The sequence below is a fragment of the Malaclemys terrapin genome, chromosome 2, assembly GCF_027887155.1.
Source record: "Malaclemys terrapin pileata isolate rMalTer1 chromosome 2, rMalTer1.hap1, whole genome shotgun sequence".
Lineage (NCBI taxonomy): Eukaryota > Metazoa > Chordata > Testudines > Emydidae > Malaclemys > Malaclemys terrapin.
This window is the reverse complement of record NC_071506.1, coordinates 267,350,804-267,377,587: the sequence shown is the minus strand read 5'-3', so window position 1 is coordinate 267,377,587 and position 26,784 is coordinate 267,350,804. Positions and strand designations below refer to the sequence as shown.

Sequence of the window (26,784 nt, the reverse complement as noted above, 5' to 3'; positions counted from 1 at the left end):
AACAAATTACCTTGGGATGTTGTGGAATCTCAGTCATTGGAGGATTTTAAGAATAGATTAGACCAGCGGTTCTCAAACTGTGGGTTGGCACCCCTAAGTGGGTCAGGATCCCATTTTTAGGGGTTGCCAGGGTTGGCTTAGATTTGCTGGGGCCCATGGCTGAAGCTGAAGCCCGAGCCCCACCAGCCGAGGCAAAAGCTGAGGGTTTCAGCCCTCTGTATTGGGACTCTGGTTATAGGCCCCCTGCCTGGGTCTGAAGCCCTTAGGCTTCAGCTTAGCCACCGCCTCCCGGGGAGGTCAGGGGGGCTCGGGTGGGCTCAGGCTTTGGTCCCTGCTCCTGGGGTCGTGTAGTAATTTTTATTGTCAGAAGGGGGTTGCAGTGCAATGAAGTTTGAGAACCCCTGGGTTAGACAAACACTTGTGAGGAAATAGTCTAGATAATACTTAGTCCTGCCCCAATGCAGGGGACTGGACTAGATGAGCTATTGAAGTCCCTTCCAATCCTACATTTCTATGATTCTATGTTTGATTGCAGATCAGCATGTTTAATGGTTATACCAACCAACGAGACTGAATCTATGAAAATAACTACAAAGTACAAATGCAAAACAAGATTTAAAAATTAACTATTTAAATCAAGGTTTCCTGCTTGCTGATTTAACTCATGATCAAAATCTGTATTTGAACACAAGGGGCTCCTTGTGTTCCACCTTCCCATTTTATTTCAGGGACTCCCTGCAACCCCCTTCGTTTAGTTTTTTGTATTTTCACCAAAATCAATAGGATTTTGCTCATTGATGCCTAAAACATTCCCTGAAATTTTGGGATTGATCAGATATGGCATTTCACAGTTCTCATAGTACAGGTAGACAGAAATGCCATTGAGGTTGAGTCTACATTGCAGACATTGCATTAACTGGGGCTCTTACCTGGGTTTTAACCATAACCCCCCTTACTGTCCACACAGAAAATTCTCACACCTGGATTTGGAGGTGCTTTAAATCAGGCTAGCTGGCTATGGATGGCGGTGCGTGGGTTAGAACCTGCACTCCATTTTAACTTGGACTCGACCCTGCCCATTTTTCAATAAGGATGCAGGCAAAATCAGTCAAGTACAGTAAAAGCTTTTTAATCTGGAATGTTGGGGCCAGTAAGTGAAAAATTCTGTTTTACTAAGAAGAAGAGAGTTCGGGTGTGGAGCTGGGGGTTGGAGCACAAGGAGGGGTTTCGGGGTGCTGGATCCAGGGGGTGCTCATTTGGGGGCTTCCCGCAAGCGGTAGACCTGTCCATGCTGTTCCCAGGCGGCGGCATGGCTAGGCGGCTCTGTGCACTACCCCCCGCTCTGCCCTGCCCTGAGCACTCACTCCACAGCTCCAATTAGCCGGGAACTGATGCCAATGGGAGCTACAGGGGCAGCACACAGAGCTGCATAGTTGTGCGTCCACCTAGGAACAGCAGGGACAGGTCATTGTTTGCGGGGAGCCGCCCAAGGTGAGCGCCCCCCAGATCTGGCGCCCCAAATCCCCTCCCGCACCCAAAATCTCTCCCAGACTCTGTGCCACACATACCCTCCTGCACTCTGAACCCCTTGTGGCCTTTCATCCGTCTAGGAGCAACCAGAGACATGTCGCCAGGTAGAGAGCCTGCCGGCCCCACGGATCTGGACTATAACTGGACTTTCTCTGAAGTTTAGGAATGCCGGTTTATAGATCATTTCCAGATCTACCGATGCAATACAATGATGTAACCAGGCGCCACAATGCAGGACTTCTACAACTCAAGGCTTGATATTTGGATGGGTTTTGAATGTGGAGTACTCATGTTAGGTAGTGGTCCACTCCATCCTCAGACAAGACAGGAAGGATTCTATCAGGAGATGCTATTTGGCCAAATAGAAATGTTTCTCCTCTGGGTCACACCAGCACCAGTTTTCTCCAGAGTCTACTGGGATTCCTGTTGTTCTAGATTACCTACTCACTCTTAAGAACTTGGGCGCCTCTGTCAGTTCTTTACAGGTCCACCTCACAGCAATCCGTGCCTTTCATCCTCCAGTTGAGGATCATATCATCAGTACCTATGCAACGATAAGTAGATTCCTGAAGGGATTTATTGGAACTTCCCCACCACTGTTGAGACCAACATTACAATGGGACCTCACTCTCATCCTTTCAGGTCTCAACAGACTTCCTTTCAAACTAATAGTCACCTGTTCTTTGTCCCATTTCTCGATGACAGTTGCCTTCTGAGTCACCATCACATCAGCCAAAAGGGTGAGCAAGCTGGGAGCACTTACAGCAGATCAGTCAAATACCATTTTTCATAAAAAGGTCTCTTTGCCTCCAACCAATATTCATCCCTAAAGTAATTTCGAATCAAACCATCCACTTACCGGTATCTTTTCTAAAACCGTATTGTTCTGATGAAGAAAGAAGACTTAACATAAGAATGGTCATACTGGGTCAGACCAAAGGTCCATCTTGCCCAGTATCGTGTCTTTTGACAGTGGTCAATGCCAGGTGCCCCAGAGGGAAAGAACAGGTAATCAAATGATCCATTCCCTGTGGCTCATTCCCAGCTTTTGGCAAACAGAGGCTAGGAACACCATTCCTGTCCATCCTGGCTAATAGCCATTAATGGACCTATCCTCCATGAATTTACCTTGTTCTTTTTTGAACTCTGTTATAGTCTTGGCCTTCACATCCTCTGGCAGAGTTTCACAGGTGGACTGTGCGTTGTGTGAAGAAATACTTCCTTTTGTTTGTTTTAAACTTGCTGCTATTAATTTCATTTGGTGACCCGTAGTTCTTGTGTTATGAAAAGGAGTACATAACACTTCCTTCTTTAGTTTCTCCACACCAGTCATGATTTTATAGACCTCTCTCATATCCCTCCTTAGTCCTCTATTTTCCAAGCTGAAAAGTCCCAGTCTTATTAGTCTCTCCTTATATGGCAGCTGTTCCATGCCCCTAATCATTTTTATTGCCCTTTTCTGAACCTTTTCCAATTCCAATGTATCTTTTTTTTTGAGATTGGGTGATGACATCTGCACTCAGTATTCAAGATGTGGGCATACCATGGATTTATATAGATGCAATATGATGTTTTCTGTCTTCTTATCTATCCCTTTCTTAATGATTCACAACATTCTGTTCACTTTTTTGCCTGCCGCTGCACATTGAGTGACTATTTTCAGAGAACTATTCACAATGACTCCAAGATCTCTTTCTTGAGTGGTAACAGCTAATTTAGACCCCATCATTTTATATGTATAGTTGGGATTATGTTTTCCAACATTACTTTGCATTTATCAGCATTGAATTTCATCTGTCGTTTTTTGTTGCCCAGTCACCCAGTTTTGTGAGATCCTTTTGTAGCTCTTCGCAGTCTGCCTGGGACTTAACAATCTTGAGTAGTTTTGTATCATCTGAAAATTTTGCCACCTCACTGTTTACCCTCTTTTCCAGATCATTTATGAATATGGCTGATCCCAGTACAATCCCATGGGTGACACCACTATTTACCTCTCTCCATTCTGAAAACTGACCATTTATTCCTACCTTTTGTTTCCTATCTTTTAACCAGTTTCCAGTCCATGAGAGGACCTTCCCTCTTATCCCATGACAGCTTACTTTGCTTAAGAGTCTTTGGTGAGGAAACTTGTCAAAGGCTTTCTGAAAATCTAAGTACACTATATCCACTGGATCCCCCTTGTCCACATGCTTGTTGACCCCCTCAAAGAATTCTAGCAGATTGGCATGGCATGATTTACAAACAACCATGTTGACTGTTCCCCAACAAATTGCTCCCTCTACAGAGAATGAATGCAATTAGAAAGATACCTAGACAAGTGGTTTTCAATCTTTTTTTCATTTGTGGACCCCTAAAAAATTTTGAATGGCGGTACAGACCCATTTGGAAATATTTGACATAGTCTGTGTACCCCCGGGATCTGCAGACCACTGGTTGTAAACTACTGACTTAGACTATTTGTTGTCCTGGCAGAGCAATCAATGGGTCATCCACTCTCTGCACAGACTCTTTCTAAGTAGATGTCAGGCTGCATCATTCTTCTCTACCACCTAGCACGTATCTTTCCTCCTCTCTCCCTCTCTCCTCCCCCCCCCCCCATCGAGGTGAAAGCCCATTCCACCAGAGTGTAAGCAATCTCTGCGGAATCTCTGCAAGATGAACCCTTACTAGATATATGTAGGGAGACTACCAGGATTTCCATCCATACCTTAACAAAACGTCGTGAATTGGTGCAGACTTCTTTTACAGATACGGCTGTGGGAGCGGTAGTATTACAGACTTCCATACCATCTGCATCCTCGCACCCCCTCCTGATTGACTGCTGCTGACTAATCTCCCACATGTAGAATTCACATAGGGATTATCACTTGAAGAAGAAATGGCGATTATTTACCTGTGGCTGGAGATTCTTTGAAGAATGATACATTTAATCTGTTAAAGTGTACGCCAGGTTTTAAATACATGTGTAAAATACTTGAGGGCCATTTTCTGCCTTCAAATGGGTATGTGTATACACTGGGGGATGCAACTCCTGTTAAACTAAAAGGAAAATACCTATATATCTGAGAACAAACATTGTCCCTTGGATTTAATTGTTATGCTAGATTCTAAAAAAGGAATGCATTTGATATCATAACTTGTACCTGAACACACACAAAAATAAGTGTATTAGATTTTTTAAACTAATAATTATTTTTGTGGAGATTAGCTATTCATAAGACATTTTAATCTATTTTCAGATAAAAATTTTGTACTTTAAAACCATCTATATCAATTTGCTTTGCTAATTAAAATAAATTAAGCCACACAGAGTGACCTGTCAGTTTCCCACCTCAGCATTATAATGTTACTCATAAAATAACTCAGAGGTTTGAAGCATGTAAGGTTTGTTTAATGTGTGCCTCATTCCTTTGTACAAATTTGGGCCTCAGTACTGCAGTGTGATGCAGGTTTTAATGCAGGGTCTGCCTGTGCACTTCTCATTGCAGAATTGCTGGATTTTACCTTGTGGCATTATTACTCCCTTTCTTTAACAGTTCAAAATCTTTTTAATGTTTATATATATTCAAGCTACCTTAATTTATATTTTTGTACATCAGTTTGGGGAATGTTTGATTTGAAAGGCATGGTAAAAATATTGTGGTTTTCTTGCGTGACAACCTTCATTTGCTTCAGTAATATGTTTGTTTTTTCTCTTTTAGGCTTCTTTACAGTTTAGCATTTAATGCCAGGTTCCTGAGGCATCTTTGGTATCTAATCTCTTCAATGACTACACGAATGATTACAGGGTATGTATTATATCATTTCTATAATTGAACTCTTTTCATAATATAGCATGTCTTTATGAAAAGGAAAAGTGAATTAGTGGTACAGTGGACAAATATGATGGTAGGAAAAACCAACCAAAAAACAAACAAAACCCTAAACTTCAATTGACTTCAGTGGGAGTTTGACTTAGTCTTTATTTAGAATAAAAATAAAAATGGCTTTATTATTTTAAAAATATTGATGATGACATTTGAAGTTTTCTAATTATTATGCCAGTTCCGGTGAGCAAACATTGAAAGTACTTTCTGAACAAATTGAAGCAGGAATCTAAGAAGAGCTCTGCCCCATATGTAGGTTCTTCTCAACCTGAAGAATGTCTGACTAGTCTAGAGGCCAGATACGCAGGATAGAGATAGTGAGCAGTGGAGGTGAGGAAAACAGTATGTCCCTGGATCCACATCCTAACTCCCTTTGTAGATGTACTCCTGTGGCTGTAGGTAAAATGGCAGATGGCTCATAAGCAGCCTTCCTGCTCTTCCCCCACAATGTTCCTTGATGCCACCAGATTTTAGGAGCACTTTGTATGTGTGCAGGGTGTTAACACTGGTTATATTTAAAAAGTTGTTTAAACACCCATAACAGTGTTATAAGTTTATGTTCTAATTTTGTGCAATAGAATATTTTTCATAATGGCAATGCAAGTATTCTAAAAGAAATAATTTTAAATAAATTGGAAAAATATAACTGCACTGTTGCACTTCAGGGTTTACATTATTATGTATGATAACTAAAGAGGAGTCTAAGCCAAACAGAATGCAGCAAATCTGTGCAGTTATTAATGCATAAGTGTGTAATTTGTGCCCTAGTTACATAATTCTCTGTTAAGGGGCATCTGGCTTGTTTTTCAAAACTGCTACAGTATTTATAATCCCATAATCTGGTTGACAGCTATTTTCCAGAGTGCAGAGACTTGTAGCATCATTGCACAAATGTTTATCAATACCTGTACTTTCTTCTTGTAGTGATTGCACGTGTGCATTCTGCTTTTTGCATGCACAGGTGCTGGAAATTTTTTCCCTCAGTGGTACCCATCAGGATGGCTCAAGTGTCCTCTGCTGCCACGTGCTGCTTGTGCTGGTATAATGGGCCAACTGACCCCAAGTTCCCTCAGTTCCGTCTTACTGCCCATGGTGGCCTCTGGATCTGCTCTTCTTGCATTTACAAATTCTGTCAGTGAACTGTGTTCTCTTGTACTGTAAACAGTTAGTGTGATTAAGATTATTAGTATTTTAGTTAGATTTTTTTTTTTAAACCATCTCAGGGTATTGGTTGACTCCCAATGCTGAAGGATGTCTCTGTCACCGGCTTCAAGCCCTGCGTTTTCTGCAATAAGGCTATGCCTGTCAGTGACCCACACTTGAGTTGCTTGAAGTGCCTCAGGGAAGCTCATATTGGAGAGCATTGCCAAATTTACAGGGACTTTAAGCCTCTTGCAAAGAAAGATCGTGGAGCTAGGGTAAAGTTTAGATTCAGGGAGGTGGCCTTGAGACCTCCTTCTGAGCCAGGTAGGTCAGACTTGGTGCCAAGTGCCTTGACATTGGTAAGGAGTGCACCTCCTACCATACCTGAGTCCCAACACTGCTCACCATCCCCAGTACCTAAGAGGAGGCAAAAGAAGCAGAGTGCTGAAAGGGGGAGATCCCTGGCACCGAAGTCTGCTAGGCATGGGGATAAGAATAGTGTGCGGTCTAAGCCCAAGCACTTATTTGCTTCGGTTCCTCAAAAGATGGCAGTGTTTGCTAGGGTGCCTAGGCGTGTTCTGTCAAGGCCAGAGCTACATCTGTGGCACTGAACCGTACTGACCATGCCGCAGGCATTTGCTGCTGCCAGGGACCTTCTGACCCTGTCGGTGCCAGTACAAGAGATGACGCTACTGGTGCCGGTGGACAAGGGAGAACCGGCAGGTTTGCTGCAATGCTGGGTACCGTACCAGCTTCATGTACCCTGATGGTGCACGCTTTGGTACAATCCAAGGGGAAACCCGTGGTGCTTGCTTCTTTTGTGGGCTTCTCCAACTTGGTACAGGTCACCGACACTGTCTGGAATTGCATCTCCATGGTCAGTGGAAGGAGACGCATCTTCTGAATTAGAGGTTGGGTCCTACATTTCCCATCCTCGGAGCAACTCCTCCTTAAGACCTTTCCACCCTTCCAATGGATCCTGTCACAGGAGTACTGTGTAGTGGTTTGCCAAGAGGTCTCTGGGGGCCCAAGCCTGTCCAGTGGGCTCTTTGGAGTCTGTGGGGCTTTTCCCCAGTTTCCTGATCGTATTCCAGGCACTCCTGTTTGGTAACCTCGGAAAGGTATGTGGCACCTACCCACCAGACATCACCTGTTCTTGACTCTGATACCGAGCCTGGGACCAGACTTCAAGTGCCAGCTCAACAGGACCCTGCAGATCAAAAAAAGGAGGAAGAGCATCTGCAGCCAGTACTTGCCTCCTTTTCCTCCTCCCCGGACGAGGCAATCTCAGGGTGGGGAAAGGGGGGGGGAGAGGGCATGTCACCTCCCCCAGATGACTATAAGGCGCACCAGGAATTGTTATAGGGTTGCCTTAAGTCTGGGCATACAGGTGGAGGAAGTAAAAGAACTCTCTGACCACCTGGTTGATATTTTAGCCATTGCAGGTGCTTCCAGAGTGGCCCTGCCTCTCAATGACACCATTATGGACCCAGGTAAGGGACTGTGGCAGATATCTGCATCTCTTCCCCCAACTTGAAAGACAGCTGAGCACAATACCCACCCAGCATTATGAGTTTCTTTACTTGCATCCCCTCCTGGGGTCCCTGGTGATATCTGCTGCCAATGAGAGAGAAAGGCAGAGAAATCAGGGTGCAGCCCCAAAATCAAAAGACTGAAAATAGTTAGACTTGATTGGAAGGAAAGTTCATTCTACTGAAGTGTTGCAGCTCGAGAATGCATACCGCTATGCACTTTTGGGCAGATATGACTTTAATGTATGGGACTCCATACTGAAATTTAAAGACATTCTGCTCCCAGAAGAGGCTAGCCAGGAGTTCTTCTCACTAAAGGATGAGGGAAAATAGGTGGCGAGGACCGCAGTGCAACTGGATTCAGCTGATTTGGCCGCCAGGTCCATGGTTTTTGCAGTGGCCATGCGTAGGAACTCCTGGTTGCAGTTCTCTGGGCTCCCGCAGGTGGTCCAATGGACTGTGTTGGACCTACCTTTTGAAGGATCCTCACTCTTTTCAGAGCAGACTGACGCTAAGCTCCATGGGTTAAAGTACTTGAGGGAGACATTAAAGTCCCTTGGGTTGTACACCTCAACCCCTTCCAGGAAATGCTTTGGGCCTTGGCAACCCTTTCCATACTTTGCTTCAGCTGTCCAACAGGATCTGCAGAGAAGGAAGAGTAGAGGTTATAATTGTAGACTACCACCTCCTTCTACCGCTGCTTCAGTGCCTGCTCCACCTAAACATCTAGTGCATTATAAGCAGGTATTTTGATGAGACCCTCAAGGATGCTAGACCCCATTTTTCCTTTGTTTGCAAACGGCCTTTCCCATTTCCTCAGTACTTGGTCCTGTACCATCACAGACCATTGGTGTGGAAGTGGCGTAGAAATGGGATACATTGAGTGCCGTAGAAGTGGGATACACCCTCCAATTTATTTCTACCCCTCCTTTCCACCCTCCCTTCTCGTTCCTTTTCAGGAACTCCTCTCACAAAGAACTTATGGTCCAAGAGGTTCAATCTCTTCTTCAGATGGGAAAAGGTTCTGCAGAATTTAAGAGGGAAGGGTTTCTACTCCCGTTATTTCCTAATCCCGAAAGCCAAATGTAGCTTATAGCTAGCTTTAGCATTTATTTTATTCAGCACTAATGCAAGGAAACTACAGGCCTGTATCCTGTAAGACATTGCTTCAGCAGTTAGCATAAGGCTTGAGGCTGTGAACTTTGGCACAGATAAATGGTCACCCCTAAGTTTTGGGGAACTGGCAGTAGAGTATTTAAGTGGTAGTTTGTCCATAATGACTCCAGACAATCACAGGAACATGAGCTAACCCCAGCTCTTGGGTATTTTAGGAACATGTGCAGATGTGTGATCACAAGTCTATCCTTTGCTTAGTGCAGAAGATAGAGTTTATAGGGGCTGTGTTGGACTCTACTCTGGGAGTGCTCCTCCCAGAGTCAAGGTTCCATTATTTTCAATCTTTTGTGACAAACCTCAAGATTCATCCAATCACAACAGCCTGAAACTATATGAGACTCCTAGGGCATGTGGCCTCGTGCACATATGTAGTACAACATGCAAGGCTGCACCTCAGACCTCCTTCAGATGTGGCTGGCCTCAGTGTACTTGCCAGGCTGTCTGCATCTAGACACTGTACCCATGGTACCTTTGCAGGTTCTAATTTTGCTGAATTGGTGGTTGAAACCTCTGTGTTTGTGCAGGCATTCCTTCCTCTGCCCTCAACTGTCACTGACTCTAGTCTCAGACACGTTGACGCTAGGATGGGGAGCTCAGCTGAGGCCCCTCTGAACTCAGGGTCTTTGGTCCTTGATGAAGCTCACTCTTCATATCCGTGTCAGAGAGCTCAGGGTGATTTGTCTTGCCTGTCAGGCTTTTCCTACCTCATATTGGGGGATAACCTGTTTGTCCTTATGGACAACATGTTTTGTAGGCTGGGAGGAGCTTGGTCATTCCTCCGGTGTCAGGAAGCAGTTCACCTAAGGGAATTTAGCAGAGCCCATTCAATCAACCTCAAGGCCTCTTACCTTCCAGTGGTGCCGAACAAGCTAACAAATCACCTGAGCAGATCCTTCTCCAGTCACCCCGGGTGGTTTCTTTGCCTGGATATAGCCAGATGCATTTTTCAGCAGTGGGGGACTCCCCAAATAGACTTATTTGCAAAAAAAAAAAAAAAAAAAAAACAGAAAATGTCACCAGTACAAGGCCACTGTCTGGGTTCTATCACTGATGTCTTTCTGCTACCCTGTACAGGAAAGCTTTATTATGCTTTTCCCACAATCTCACCACTACATAGAGTGCTAGTAAAGGTTAAGCGGGACCACTCCTGCGTTGTATTAATATTCCCAGCATGACATGCCAACACTGGTTCTCTACTCTACTGGACTTCTCAGTGGCAATTCCAACTCTGTTGCACCTAGATTTGATCTTTCAGGACGATGATGGGCTGCTCCACCTGAACCTGTGAACCCTTCATTTAATGGCCTGGAAGTTCCATGGTTAAATTCCAAAGGGTAGGCTTGCTCGGAGCAAGTTCACCAGATCTTACTAGGTAGCAGACAGGCGTCCACCAGGGCCACTTACCTGTCAAAACGGAAGCAGTTCTCTATCTGGACTTGTCAAACTGGAGTCTCACCGATGCATTCATCCGTCCAATAAATTCTCTACTATTTGCTGCATCTGAAACAGCAAAGCTTAAGTGATTTCCTCTGTCATGGTTCACCTGGCAGCAATATCAGCTTTCCACCCTCACATGCATAACTGTCCTGTTTTTTCTAATAAATGACAAATTCCTTGAAGGTCTGAAAAGATTGTACCGTCAACTTAGGGAGCCCATTTCCCCTTGGGACTTGAATTTAGTTTTGTTTAAACTTATGGGACCACCATTTGAGCCTCTAACAACATTCTCCTTATTACACCTTTCTTGGAAGGTGGTCTTCCTAATTGCTATCATCTCTGCTAAAAGGGTCTCCAAACTGCATGCCCTCACATCCGAACCATCATACACAGACTTCTTTCAAGATAAGGTGTACTTATGCCCTTATCTGAGGTTTCTTTCTAAGGTAATTTCAGATGTTCATATCAGTCAATCAGTTTACTTACCTGTATTTTACCCCAAACCACACACAAATAGGGACAAGCAATGGCTACACACATTGGATGTTAGATGAACAGTTGCATTCTACATAGACTGGACCAAACTATTTCAGCAGTCCACCTAAGTGTTCATGGTCATAGCATACAGAATTAAAGGTTTTCCAATTTATTATCCAATAGAATTTCATCTTGGATAACTTCTTGTATCCCATGTGTGTTATGATCTGGCAGGCAACTCACCTCCAGAGAAGCTGACTGCCTACTCCACAAGATCACAAGCATCCTCAATGGCATTCCTAAGGCAGATCCCTATCCTGGACATTTGCAAAGCAGCAGCCTAGTCAACAGTGCACACTTTCTCCTCCTATTGTGCCATCACTCAGTATTCAAGAGATGATGCCAAGTTCGGTCGATCTGTACTGCAGTGTGTGTGTACATGAACTCCGATCCAAGAGTAGAATGTACATGTGCAAAACTCAAAAGAAAAAAATGGACTGACCTTTCATAACTGTTGTTCTTCAAGATGTGTTGCACATTCCATTCCATGACCTGCCCCTCTGTATCATAGTTTCCAGAAAGAAGGAATTGAGGGGACTCAGAGGGTATGTCTACACTGGAAACTTCAAAGCACTGCCGCGGGAATGCTCCCGTGGCAGCGCTTTGAAGTGTGAGTGTGGTCGAGCGCTGGGAGAGAGCTCTCCCTGCACTCTTGGTAATCCACCTCCACGAGTCTGTCTACATTAGTGCTTTAAAGCACTCAGACTTGCTTTGCTCAGGGGGGTGATTTTTCACACCCCCGAGCCAGCAAGTTAGAGCGCTATAAAATGTAAGTGTAGACAAGCCCAGAGTCATCTGGGCCCCATATACTGATGCCAGCAGCATGCAGCAGCAAAAGGTGTTTGATCCTCCCCATTGGGTACTGCTGAGGGGAAAATTTCTGGTAACTATGGGTGGGGCGCACACACACCAAGAGTGGAATAGACATGTGCAACACATCTCAAAGAACAACAGTTATGAAAGGTTAGTAACCATTTTTTAAAAATTAAAATTACTACTCAGACTGGCTTTAAAATGTTCCTTCTCTGATTTTACTCACTCTCTCCAGCTACAGCAGAAAAAAATCCTAAATTTCACATAAAGGAAATTAAAGAAAGCAAAGAGAATAAGGCTTTTAAACATTTGTGAGGGAGTGTTTTACTCTTTCCCCCCCAGTCCAAAAATACCGTTCTTCCTATCCTTCTATCTCACTCCCTAAATCATTCCTTAAAGATCTGTTGGGCTTTTGTTCCCAGAATAACTGTCTTATGTTTGTGTCTACATTGAGAGTTTCTAGTCCTGCATCTCAATTCATCTGTGAAACAAAATGTAAATCAAATATATTGCAGTTATTTTAGGGACCAGAGCCTTGGGGAGCTGTCAGTATGGAAGGGCAGAAGGGAGAAGAAAATGATGACAGAGAGAAGGAGAATGAGAAATGTGTGAAAGGCAGGAACCAGACATGTTAAACTTAAAATTTTTTTTTTTGCCTTTCAGCAGTTTGACTTGCTTGGTTTCTTTATTTCATTTAATTTAATATTTGAATAGCTAGTTACATTTCTTCTTGATAAATTTAAGTTGCTTTCTGTTTTAGAAGTAAAGTGATAATTATATTCTGGGCTAATAAAATTTGGCCTTTGACCTCAGAGGTTATTTGCTAGAAACACATTTGTCTTTGGGCTCTGAGTTTCTTCAGCCTAAGGTGCAGTGATTGTTTTGTAAGCAAGAAGCACCCTCAGGTTATTTAAATAACATGTAGAGATGCCAAATGGCACTTTCTCTTAGACCTCAATATGCATCCATGTGTATTTGATAATTACACAGTTATAGTCCTTGTTGCAACTTTTTGCTTAAAAATTAAATATGAAAATATGTTTTCTAAGCATGTAATTGCTTTATTTCAGTTTGTATCAGTTTCCAATTGCAGTGTAGTACTTGTATTCAAAATATTTCATTATTCTGTGCTACCAGTCCTTTCTCCAGTGTCATCCTGCATGCTGATGTATCTTCTATGCCTATTCTTAAGATGCATTTAATTACCATAAAACATAAGGGGACTCTTCATATAGGGTCGTAGTAGTTAGAGGTGGAAAAAGACCTTTTAGACTATCAGGTTTATCTTATGGATGAAGGATGGTCTTGTGGCTAAGGCCCAAGACTGGGGTGTAAAAGATCTGAGTTCTGTTCCCAGCTCTGACAGTCTTTTTGTGTGGTAACGTGCAAGTCACTTAATCTCTTTTTGCCTCTGTTCTCCAGTTCTAAACCAGAAATAAGACACGATTCTAAAATAGAGATAACACAGAGGTGTGGTAATTGTATTTGTTAAGCACTCAGATACAAAACAGTGACAACCTATAAATAATCATTCCATCTTGCTTAAGCAGGATATAGTTCCCAACAGAGGGCATATAAGATGTTAAACTAAGACTATGCTTTATTAGCTCGTGTACCTCATCCAGTGCACTAAATGCCCCACTACCAATTTTGTGGGTGAATCACTATGCTCTCGAATGAACTCACGCAAAATGATTGAAAAAACAAAACAAAAACACCATATTACTTGTGGGCAAACTCTTCACAAAATTATCATTCCATATCTGACCTCTCAGTCCTCGTCCTCAAAAGAAGCCTTCACAACACCTGCAAAAGGTAAGCCTGGAATCTTAAATTCATAACCTTGTCAGACAATAAAAATCATGGACTCAATCAAGACACTGGATTTATGGCTCATTACAACAGTCTGTTAACCACTATCCCTCTTTTGTTTTAGAACTACAGAGGTGTTAACTGCCCACTTCACCCTGAATAGTCCCTGACATGTTAACTCCTTATGCTAAACAATCTTTTCCACCATGTATATAGAGGCCAGGTCTACACTACAAACTCACATTGGTATAACTATGTCTCTCCCTGAATGATGCAGTTAGACCAACCTAACACCTACTGTAGACAGCATTATGTCGACAAAAGTACTTCTCCCATTGACGTAGCTATTGCCTCTTGCTGAGGTGGATTAAGAAGCTCTCCTGTTGGCGTAGTAGTGTCTTCACTGAAGCGCTACAACGGCTGTGACGCTGCAACGTTTTAAGTGTAGACCTGCCCTTAGCTGTGACACTGAGTACCTTTCCCATACCTGAAGAAGAGATCTTTGTAAACTCAAAAGCTTGTCTTTGTCACCAACAGAAGTTGGTCCAATAAAAGATATTACTTCACCATCCTTGTCTTATGAGTATCCTGGGACCAACATTGCTAGAACATTGCAAATTTTATAGTACTAGTCAATAATATTTTGACTATGTTGATGAAGCTTAAAGCATTTTTTAAAAGGAAACATTTAATTGATTTTTGTATTTTGATTTTTATATTTTAAGGTCTATGGTCCCACTGCTTCAAGTAATATCACGGGGATCGCCAATGTCTTTAGAAGATTCCAGTCGGATCATTCCACTCTTTTACCTTTTTAGTTCTTTGTTTAGTCATTCACTTATTTCTATACATGATAATGAATTCTTTGGTGACCCTATAGAAGGTAAGAGCTTCAAGCATTCTCTAGGATCTAATCTGACAGAACTTACTCTCTTGAAATTCCTGTTGATTTCAGTAGGAGTTTTGCATGAGTTACTCCTGGGGGAATTCTGCGCTACTACACACGTGCATGTTTTTAATTTTTTGAGCAGAAAAAAGCTTCTGCTAAAATGTTGCTGCAGTTCCATCTTTTGCCCACCAGAGGGTACAGTTGTGCAAGAACAGCAGCAGCTCCCATCAGAAAATAACTCCTGCAGTTATGCCTTTTTCCCACCAGAGGGCTCTGTGGCAATAGAACACAGCAGCAGCTCCCAGCCAGCTAGGGTAGAGAAAAAGCCTGCCTTCTTTGCAGTGCCTGTCAGGCCATGTCAGGTGACAGGCTATGGGGAGACAGATAGCGTGGGACTGCTGGGGGAGGGGTCAGACGGGGGCTCATAAGGGCTCCTGGGGAAGGACAGACTGGGGCAGGGCTGAATGGGAGAGCAGGCACAGGGCCACAGCGGGTAGGGAGGTTCAGGGCCACATGGTGATGGGGGAAGGGTGCAGAGCTACATATAGCGACAGGGTGGCTGAGTGGGGGCACAAAGGCACAGGTGGAGGGGGTATAGACACACAGGACAGGGGAGAGGCTGGGTGGGGGCACAGACACAAATGGGGAGGGGGGAGAGGGTACAGATCCACAGGAGGTACAGGGCCACATTGGGATAGGGGGAGTGGGTGTCTGAGTGGGGGTGGAAGGACATGTGGACGGGGGGGTTCAAGGACACATGGGGGTGCAGGAACACACAGGGACAGGGGCAAATGTGCCTGACCTGAATGGGAGAGGCTAGGGGTTAGCCAGCATCTGCATGGGGGAAGTTCCCTAACAATCCCTACCCACCTCTGAAAAAAACCTGTTCCATGCTTTTCTCACCCATACCCGCAACCCTCCAAGTTCACACCCAGGCTCCTTCCCAGCAACTTACTTCTCTCTCCCTCAGCTTCTCCGTTACCCCTGACTCTCCCAAGCCTTTGCACTACTTTTGAGGGGTGCGGGAAATATGGTTTTGTAGTTTAAGTGAATTATTACTCAGAGTTCTGTACTAATATGTACAGATTCCTAGTAAGGAATCTATTTATCAAAAAACATTTCCTGAAACTTTTTTGTTGTCTGTATTGTTACAGACATACTTGCCGACAGTTATTTTGAAATAAAATAACCAAAAATTATTGAAACTGGTTTGATTATATTGTGTTATTTTGATAAATAAAATATGCAGAATTTTGCAGCATTTGAAAAATATTGTGTGTAGAATTTTTAATTTTTTGGTGCAGAATTTTTCCAGGAGTAAAGTAAGGACCATGAAGATTGGGTCTGCAGGCTGTTAGCTGAACATTAAGTATATAGTACAAAAATTAAGTGCGCATGTTAATATCCATTTCATTGTAATTTTAAGCCAGTACTATTGTAATAATAAAATGACTGATAGATTCATTAATTTTTGCCAACTTATGTTTTGTAGCTTTTGTTTCCTTTGTGCGTCTCCTTTCTCTATTGTGTGACTTGTTTTTGCACAACAGAGTAAAAGAATAATTATATAAATATAGAAAAAATTGATGAGAAATGTTCTTTTAGAAATGTAACCTTGTAGTTTTTGTAATTGTAGGTCAAAGACAATCATCAATGATGCCTTTTACACTAGAAGAGCTGGTAATATTATCACACTGCCTTCGAGATGCATGTTTAGGAATCATCAAGTTGGCTTACCCAGAAACAAAGCCAGAAGTTCGTGAGGAATATATTGCAGCATTTAGAAGTGTTGGAGTTACAACAAATACAGAAATGCAGCAATGTATACAAACAGAACAAAAACGATGGATTCAACTGTTTAAGGTACAGGATGTCATTTTTCAGTTACAGATTAAACAAGACTTTTAGACCTGCTTCTACTGACATTTACCATAACAATATTTGGCTGCAGTTTGTTTCACAATTATACTTCTAAAGATAACCTCTGAGATAGGAAATGTGGAATTTGGAAATAACATTTGCTTTAATGTGAATTCTGCATTTAAGACTATATAGAATAACAATGTCATTTTGGTGACTGTAAATTAAATAATTGTAGCTTTTTTTTTAGATGACTTGAGTTTGTTTCATATTTTAATTTACTTATGCAGGAGTTGGTATAGGATATGAGTATTAATTGAGGCCAGATGTGGCCTCAGCAAGATGTGACTAATTTTAAGCATGTGAGAAGTTCCATTAACATCAGTGGATCTGCTCACATGTTTAATGTTAAGAGTTAGGAAGGAACAATAAGAACATAAGAACGACCATACTGGGTCAGACCAAAGGTCCATCCAGCCCAATACGTTGTCTACCGACAGTGGCCAATGCCAGGTGCCCCAGAGGGAGTGAACCTAACAGGTAATGATCAAGTGATTGCTCTCCTGCCATCCATCTCCACCCTCAGTTTGCACACATACAAAATGGGAAATGACTGCCTAGGAAGGAGTACTGTGGAAAGGGATCTAGGGGTCATAGTGGATCATAAGCTAAATATGAGACAAGAATGTAATGTTGCAAAAAAGCACACATCATTCTGGGATATATTAACAGGAGTGTTGTAAGCAAGACAAAAGAAGTAATTCTTCTGCTCTACTCTGTGCTGATTAGGCTTCAGCTAGAATTTGCACACACATAAAATGGGAAATGACTGCATGAGGGAAGATAGAAAAAATTGGGTTTGTTTAGACTGGAGAAGAGAAGACTGAGAGGGGACATAACAATTTTCAAGTACATAAAAGGTTGTTACAAGGAAGAGGGAGAAAAATTGTTCTCCAGAGCCACTGTGGATAGGACAAGAAGCGATGATCTTAAATTGCAGCAAGGGCAATTTAGGTTAGACATTAGGAAAAACTTCGTGACTGTCAGGGTGGTTGAGCACTGGAATAAACTGCCTAGGGAGGTTATGGAATCTCCATCATTGGAGATTTTTAAGAGCACGTTAGACACACACCTGTCAGGGAATGGTCTAGATAATAATTAGTCCAGCTATGAATGCAGGGGACTGGAATAGAAGACCTCTCGAGGTCCCTTCCAGTTGTATGACTCTATGAGTAAGTGCCTTGCTGACCTGCAGGCTCGTGAGATTGATATTCACTGCTGTTACACCAATTTCACAACTGCATCAAGACTAGTGGTGGAAAACTGCTGTAATGCAGTGCTGAATCAGTCCAATGCAGTATACTTAGAGTACGTCTGTACTGCAATAAAAAAACCGTAGCACAGAATCTCAGAGCCCAGGTCAATTTACTGGGGTTTGTGGGGCTCATGCTACGCGGCTAAAAATTGTAATGTAGGTATTCACACTTGGATTGGACCCTCCCGATGGGGAGGGTCTCAGAGCCCAGGCTCCATCCTGAGCCTGAATGTCTTCACTACAGTTTTTAGCCGCAGAGCCCCAATTCCCACAAGCCCAAGTCAGTAGACCTGAGCCATCTGCGACTGTGCTGCAGGTGTTTTATTGCACGATAGACATACCCAAAATGTATGTTATTCTTAAATAACTACCAATACGTTCCTACCCAGTTTTACCCAGGGAAACCGAAGGTATGAATTAAGGAAAGCTGAGAATGTTGGCAGGAAAAAAACTAAGAATATAACTGTTGCGGGGGGGCGGGGGAAGCGTACTTGACTTGCCATGAAATTTCTGCAGCAAACACATCTAGTCAGCTAAAATTGCTCATTAAAGGAGTGGGAGCAGAAGAAATGCATTTTCCAAATTGAATGCTAGATTTACAGTCCGTTTAATACTGGTGACCTCTCGCACACTAATGTTCAGTTCGAGTCATCAGCTGTCCCTTCAGGTCTTTTATCACTGCTTTTGTCAAGCTATCTATTTAATTGAAAGAAGTTAATTGAATGAAAATGATCAACTAAGCTTGTATTAATATTGCTAATGGAACTTTCTTCTTGGCCATGTTTGGAGAAAGATGTCATGCTAGACTTTAGGAAAGGCCCATTAATGCTTGCACTTAACCTGATGGGCTAATTAAGGAATGCTTATTCATTCTACAAGTCTATGATAGCCTCTATCCAGCCCATTCTGCCTGATTTTACAACACATTTCACTTATGAGCATGAGCATTATGAGCATTAGTAGCAGTGAGAGTAACTGATAATGTTTTGATAGCATTGAATACAGTCCTAATGCATCACTGAATTTGTAATTTGTGCAGATTGATCTAATATATGTTTGCACAATTTAATTTAATTACTTGTCTTTAAATTACCAAATAAGCTTTCAATTTACAGATCACAAATTGAGACGCCAATATTTCTATTTTACTGGGAATGACAGCATGTTTTATGTATGTGGTTTATATCATGTCTTTCTCTATTTGTGCCTTTTAGTTTATCCTATTTTATCATTCTCCTTCACTTGCGGTTATGATAAAATTGTCTTAACATTTTGTTTTCTTTCAAGCAACTATTGAATTCGTGTCTTCTGATACAAGATGATAGTTGTGTATACAGTACACAAAAAATTACTCTTTTCTAGACAGCTACTAGACTACAGAAAAATTATCTGAACTTATTTACTTTTCAGTTTACCCATACTATTCTCAGTAGTTTGTGTTTTGTCTATTAAGCCAATTATAAATGTAAATCTTAAAGATATCTTCGTGTCTAGTTCTGATCAGAAATGTGGTTAATAACAAAACAGCACTTGTTTACTTTTCAAACACATAACTAATTTATTGATAAAATTTAACAGTCAAGGCTGAAATTCACCTTGTTTTGGCAAGATTTCAATGTAAGTCACTAGGTCTTTTCCAAAGGAGACCATCCAGACTTGACACTTGCTTTGCACTGATTTACAGTAAAGAAAAGTGAGCAGTACGTTTCTCAAAAAAAAAAAAAGGTAAAATACTTTGCTGAAGTTAGAAATTGGAATAGCTTATCAAATAATAGACTGTTGCGTAGATGAGTGTAAATACATCTTAAAATACTCAAGGAACTGACTGAGGAGATATCTGAGCCATTAGTAATTATCTTCAGAAAGTAGTGGAAGACAGGAGAGATTCCAGAGCGTTGGAAAAGGGCAAATAGAGTACCAATCCATAAAAAGGGGAATAAGGACAACCCTGGGAATTAGACCACTCAGCTTAACTTCAGTACGCAGAAAGATAATGGAGCAAATAATTAAGAAATCAATTTGCAAACACCTAGAAGATAAGGTGATAAGTAACAGCATGGATTTGTCAAGAATAAATCCTGTCAAACCAACCTAATAGCTTTCTTTGACAAGGTAACAAGCCTTGTGGATAGGGGGGAAGCGGTAGATGTAGTGTATCTTGACTTTAGTAAGGCTTTTGATACTGTCTTGCAGGACCTTCTAATAAAAAAACTACGAAATACAACCTAGATGGAGCTATTATCTTGTGGGTTCATAATTGGTTGGAAAACTGTTCCAACCAGTTATGAACCCACAGGATAATAGCTCAGTGTAATCATCAGTGGTTCACAGTCAAGCTGGAAGGACATATCAGGAGGAGGGGGGGGGCGTCCCTCAGGGATCAGTTCTGGGTCAAGTTCTGTTCAATATCTTCATCAATTATGTAGATAATGGCACAGAGTACACTAATAAAGTTTGTGGATAATACCAAAATGGGAGGGGCTGCAAGTGCTTTGGAGAATAGGATAAAAATTCAAAATGAGACCATTTCTCCAGTTTGTCCAGATCAAGTAAATAGAATGAAATTCAACAAGGACAAATGCAAAAGGAACAATCATTTCCACACATAAATGGGAAATGAGTGGGAAGGAGTACTGCAGAAAGGAATCTGGGGGTCATAGTGGATCACAAGCTAAATATGAGTCAACAGTGTAACACTGTTGCCAAAAAGCAAACCTCATTCTGGGATGTATTAGGAGTGTTGTAAACAACATATGAGAAATAATTCTTCCACTTTACTCTGTGCTGCTTAGGCCTCAACTGGAGTATTGTGTCCAGTCTGGGCACCAAATTTCAGGAAAGATGTGAGTGAATTGGAGAGAGTCCAGAGAGGAATGATGATGATTAAAGGTCTAGAAAACATGACCTGTGAGGGAAGATAGAAAAAATTGGGTTTGTTTAGTCTGGAGAAGAGACGACTGAGGGGGGACATGAGTTTTCAAGCAAGGGCAATTTAGGTTAAGTATTAGGAAAACTTGCTAACTGTCAGGGTAGATAAGCCCTCGAATAAATTACCTAGGGGGGGTTGTGGAATCTCCATCATTGAAGATTTTTAAGAGCAGGTTAGACAAACACCTGTCAGGGATGGTCTAGACCAGTGGTTCTCAACCAGGCGTACGTGCATCCCTGAGTGTACGAAGAGATCTTCCAGGGGGTACATTAACTCATCTAGGTATTTGTCTAGTTTTACAACAGGCTACATAAAAAGCACTAGCGAAGTCAGAACAAACTAAAATTTCTTACGACTACTCTATATACTATACACTGAAATGAAAGTGTATAGTGTGTGTGTGTGTGTGTGTGTGTATATCTATATCTATAGATATAGATATATATAGATATATATATAGATATATTCCAATTGATATATTTTATAATTATATGGCAAAAATGAGAAAGGAAGCAATTTTTCGGTAATGTGTTGTGACACTTGTGTTTTTATGTCTGATTTTATAAAGCAAATAGTTTTTAAGTAAGGTGAAACTTGGGGGTACGCAAGACAAATCAAAGTCCTGAAAGGGTACATAGTCCGGAAAGGTTGAGAGCCACTGCTCTAGATAATACTTAGTTCCGCCTTCAGTGGAGGAGACTGGACTAGAAGACGTCTCAAGGTCCCTTCCAGTCCTATAATTCTATGATTCTGTGATTATTGAGAAAATATTTATTTGCTTTTCCTTTCATTTTTCTGAACTCTATAAAAATGGGGAAAGATTACTGGTTTCTAATGCCATAGCTACATAGCTAAGAAAATAGGGTATAGTCTTCTCTATGAGCTATGCTCTGGATTTCTCTTACTTGTTTTGCATGTATTCCACGCTCCACCTCCATTAATGTTTATGGAAAGCACATGTATGCAATATATTTAATACTGACATACACTTAAGTCCTGATCCTGCGAATGCAGATGTGCTTAACGATAAGCATGTGAGTAGTTTCAATTTAAATGAATGGGATTACTCACAGTAAAGTTAAGCATGAGCATAACTGGGGCATGAGAAGTGACACAATCTGACATATAGAACCATCTGACCTCTTTCCTTTCAGTAGAATACCTCTCTTCTTATGATACAAATATTGAAATAGAAATATCTGTCAAAATATGATTTGATGCATTTAGAATTCTAAGCCTTTCTGTGGAATCAATAACAGGAGTTTTTCAAACACTTAAGTAGTTGATTATATTGTACTAAGTTCTGAGTTGATCATTCTAAAACAGTAGAGTCAAAAACTAGGTTTCCTGAAGTTTAACTTACACTGATGCTTGCGTCTGGTACATTATTAGAAGGAAACTCCCATTTGTATGTAGTTTTTTAAAAATATAAACAAATTTAAAGGACTCATTTTTGTTTATTGTGCTTTTCATTTTTAAGAACCCAATACATTTTGTTGGGGTAACTCCAGTCCCAGCTAATTTAATGTAGTCTTCTTTTAAACTATTTTTAATTTTTTTTAACAACACATCCTTTTAATTCACATGGAAAAATTTTTTCTAGATTTTGTATCTGGGGGAAAAAGAACAGGAGTACTTGTGGCACCTTAGAGACTAACAAATTTATTAGAACATAAGCTTTCGTGGACTATAGCCCACTTCTTCGGATGCATATAGAGTGGAATAAATATTGAGGAGATATATATACACACATACAGAGAGCATAAACAGGTGGGAGTTGTCTTACCAACTCTGAGAGGCCAATTAAGTAAGAGAAAAAAAACTTTTGAAGTGATAATCAAGATAGCCCAGTACAGACAGTTTGATAAGAAGTGTGAGAATACTTACAAGGGGAGAGTGGGGGGCAGCTAATGGAATCTCAAAACTTTAATGACTCATCTAGGCTGCATTGAATTTTACAAGGGCAAGGTGACGAAAGAATTCCTGTGTAATCAAACAATTCTCCTAATAGCGTTTTCTTTCAGTCTTATTCCAACCTGCGGGACCTTCCTTTACAAACTGGATATTAAAAGGTCCTTTGTTTAGTGAGCTCTGGTCAAGTGAAAAATTCTCTGTTTCAGTTTAATATCTAGTGACAAATCTCTTTGGAAGGTCCATTAAGTTCTTTGTTGCTTTTGACACCTGCCCATTAAGACTGTGTTTAAGCAAGAAATACCTTGAAAGCACTGTCTGTGCATTTCTTCTACTTGTTTTTCAAGTGCTATAATTTTAAGTGGCAAAGTGGATTCCTACTTGTGGTAGCTTTGGTAACTTGCTTTAGGCTAGTTCTCCTGTAAAAATATAATACATTCTTCCATTTGTTTATTAAATATATTTGGGTAGGGTTACTAAGTCATTTCAAATATTTGTACCTAGATTTGGGAGCAGGAGGGTTGTGATCAGGGGTGATATTTGTGGGTGCAAAAGGTATTGTAAAGGTACTGTTTGATTTGATATTTCTGAGTGGTTATTTTCTGGTTTTGGGGGGCTGCTGATGTGTCCTTTGTATTTTTTACATTGTCAGAGGTGCCTAGTGCCCAGGATAAGTGTTTTCCCCAGCTTCCTCATTTTGTTATATAAATATATAAAAATGTCAGATTTTTGTGTTTACCTGTACTCTCATCCTCTTGGACCATCTGATATTGAAATGGCCTTACCGCTTTCTTGCTTAATTTTTGTAAAATATGTATGAATATATAAAATAATATTTTGGTGAGAAGATTGGAGTTATACAATTTCAAGACTAAATATAATTGATTTTATTTTTTTATATTAGGTCAGTATCTGGTGTCTGTGAAAAATATGTTTGGTGCTGGGGAGAGAAGAAGGAAGTGGGGAATGTTCTTAAAAAAACACTTTTTCTAATCTAAAATTGGAGCTGGCAGCCTGAGATGTATACTCAGTCTTAGGATATGGGACTGAGGTGATATGATATGCTTAATATAAAAATGTTTAAAAATCTTACACAAGGCTCAGGTACCTTGATAAGCACATTATAAATACTTAGCATTAGGTCTTATTTTTAATAAATGATCTTACAGAAGGAAATTATTTTGTGCTGATGTGATTACTTTTAGCTTTCCTGAGTTAGCATATAACTTTTTTATACGTTAGAGATACTGCTGTGATCTGCAGAAGGGGAAGCACTTTTCAGTAAACTAATTCTGGTGGTGATTTATGGCCAGATTTCAATTGCTTAATCCTGTCTTCTAAAGTATTTAGCAATGCTAATAATGTAGTGTTATTTAAGAGGGAAAATAACTTAACCTGACACACTATTACATGATTTCTTTAGAAATTTGCTTTGAAGAATTGCCTTTCCTTTGCATGGCTTCATTTAGTGAACTAGTTTATATTTAATGGAACTGTTTCTGTCATCTAGGTCATCACTAATTTAGTGAAAATGTTGAAATCTAGAGACACAAGGAGAAATTTCTGTCCACCAAATCACTGGCTGTCAGAACAAGAAAACATTAAAGCAGATAAGGTAACAATAATGTTTCTTCACACAACATTTTAGATATTTAGCTTGAGTTTCCCCTTCTAGCCTGTATTTTATCAAATATATTTAAACTCCCAAATACAGGGAATCAGGTTTTCTTGGGAAAAAGAAGTGACCTGCAGTGTATGCACTAGTAACAGCTAGTGCAAGACTAAATTATATGATGTTTTAATACATAGTCAGATATTTGCTGTGAGGTATGAGAAATACTTGAGTGTGGCATCGATATTGCACAGGAATTAACTTAGTTTAAAATCTAGACATACGTTGCTGTTCTCTGAAACATCTCTAGTTAGTCTTGCAACTAATCAGAAGAGGTTACATGTAGTCATATTATTAATTTGTAAAGTGGAACCTACTTACAGTGATCCTGGATGTAGTAATGTTCTATTTATAGTGAAAGGAGAATGCAAGTCCCAAATTGTCTCGATACATTACAGTGGGCAAATTACAATTTGGGTTATAGCGAGCCTCTTCTCACTATACGGAATATACATTATGGCAAGTATTACTTCATTGAAAGAAGATTTCTCTGAATTGTAGTGGAAGCAGTCAAGCTTTGCTTTTGAAATAAAAATGTTTATGCTTGATCTCACCCTAGAAGAGAACATAAGAACAGCCATACTGGGTCAGACTAAAGGTCCATTTAGCCCAGTATCCTGTCTTCCAGCAGTGGACAATGTCACGTGCCCCAGAGGGAACGAACAGAACAGGCAATCATCAAGTGATCCATCTCCTGTTGCCCATTCCCAGCTTCTGGTAAACAGAAGCTAGGGACACCATCCCTGCCCATCCTGGCTAATAGCCATTGATGGACCTATTCTCCATGAATTTATCTTGTTCTTTTTTGAACCCTGTTATAGTGTTGCTCTGTACAACATCCTCTGGCAAGGAGTTCCACAGGTTCACTGTTCATTGTATGGGGGGGAAAAAGAGACTTTATTTCCTTTAAAGTTTGAGCAAAATCATGTCTGTTGTCTCTGTTCTGTGTGTGTGTGTGTGTGTGTGTGTGTGTGTGTGTTAGAGATGGAATACTAATATGCCTGTGAGAAAATTTGCACGAGCATAACTGGAACAGTTGAAGGTTTGGATCTAAGAAACAAGCCAACTTTGAAGTAAACTGGTCTAGCAGTTTTAACTGTATAGCTCTTAGCAGCTGGTAGTATTGCTCGTGCACAATAAAAAAAATCTATTTATTTTATGTGATCTACACACTTGAGACTTCCCAAAGTTTGAGATAATCTAAATTTCTGGTATGGTCCAGTTCTTCATGCTTGTTAAGATCTTGTGCCTGGATATCTCTCAGAAATGCTGAAAGGAATGAGTTTTCATTTGACACTTAAAAAACCAAACTATATCTGAAGAATGTGTGTTAAGTACTGTAACTTACTTTATGTAATATACAGTAATCGGTAGTGTCAATTATACTGTATATTGTATTTCACCAGTGTTTTACAACCATATTTTACATCATAACCACAAGGAGGCAGAGTTAAGGCTTACCTTTCACCCTGTCACATCCTGATTTTCGAGTTCTTGATTTCTCTATCTTAACATTGCATTCACTCTAGTTTTAGTTGAATATTATTTTAATAACAATTTAGATTTTCAAACACAACTGTTTGGACTCATCAGCGTACTATTTAAAGCATGTATTTAGTTACATCTTTAATAGGAAATGCTTAACTACAAGGTTTATTAACTTATTAGGTTACACAGCTTTATGTGCCATCAGCCAGACATGTTTGGAGAGTCAGAAGAATGGGAAGAATAGGACCACTGCAGTCTACTTTGGATGGTAAGATACTGTGTCCACATCACTTTTGCCTTAGGAACTAGAGCAATCTCCCTTTGTCTCTCATAGATGGTGGTTACACTAAGGAAATATAGGTTTTTAAAATTCAGTTGAATAGTTCATGCTAACCATAATGGTTCCTAATAGCAATGTAGCGTTTAAGTTGTAATTTGCTCTCAGTTCCCTCACTTATTTACAATGTGACTGACTGTGAGGTAGAGTTAGACTAATTTTATATTTTTTTAAATGCATAGAATTTTAACTTTTCTTCCTGAATGGAAGAAGAAGCTTCCCTTAAGCTTTCTGCTGCCATTCCTACTTATATCAATGATGATAGGGTGAAGACATGATTAGGCTTGGTGTGTGTATACATAATATATATATTAAAATATAAAATCAGACTATTGTATAATACATAAAAGCATCTCATTGTACTCTTATGTTATATGATGGGAAATTCGTGTTTTAAAAAGCTACCTATTAATATATAAATATAACAGATGAGCTTTATTTGCCATAATACACCTCTACCCCGATATAACGCTGTCCTGGGGAGCCAAAAAATCTTACCATGTTATAGGTGAAACCATGTTATATCGAACTTGCTTT

At 40.6% G+C, this 26,784-nt stretch overlaps 1 protein-coding gene across 1 annotated transcript in view; it reads left to right on the top strand.

The window, feature by feature from the left end:
* The window catches only part of UBE3C (ubiquitin protein ligase E3C), a 178,164-nt gene that overhangs the window by 62,319 nt on the left and 89,061 nt on the right, over window positions 1–26,784 (top strand). Inside the window, exons 11-15 of the mRNA XM_054021103.1 lie at window positions 5,232–5,318; window positions 14,572–14,729; window positions 16,372–16,598; window positions 24,261–24,365; window positions 26,091–26,178. Coding sequence (XP_053877078.1) covers window positions 5,232–5,318; window positions 14,572–14,729; window positions 16,372–16,598; window positions 24,261–24,365; window positions 26,091–26,178 — 665 coding nt within the window. The remainder of the gene's footprint in view (window positions 1–5,231; window positions 5,319–14,571; window positions 14,730–16,371; window positions 16,599–24,260; window positions 24,366–26,090; window positions 26,179–26,784) is intronic.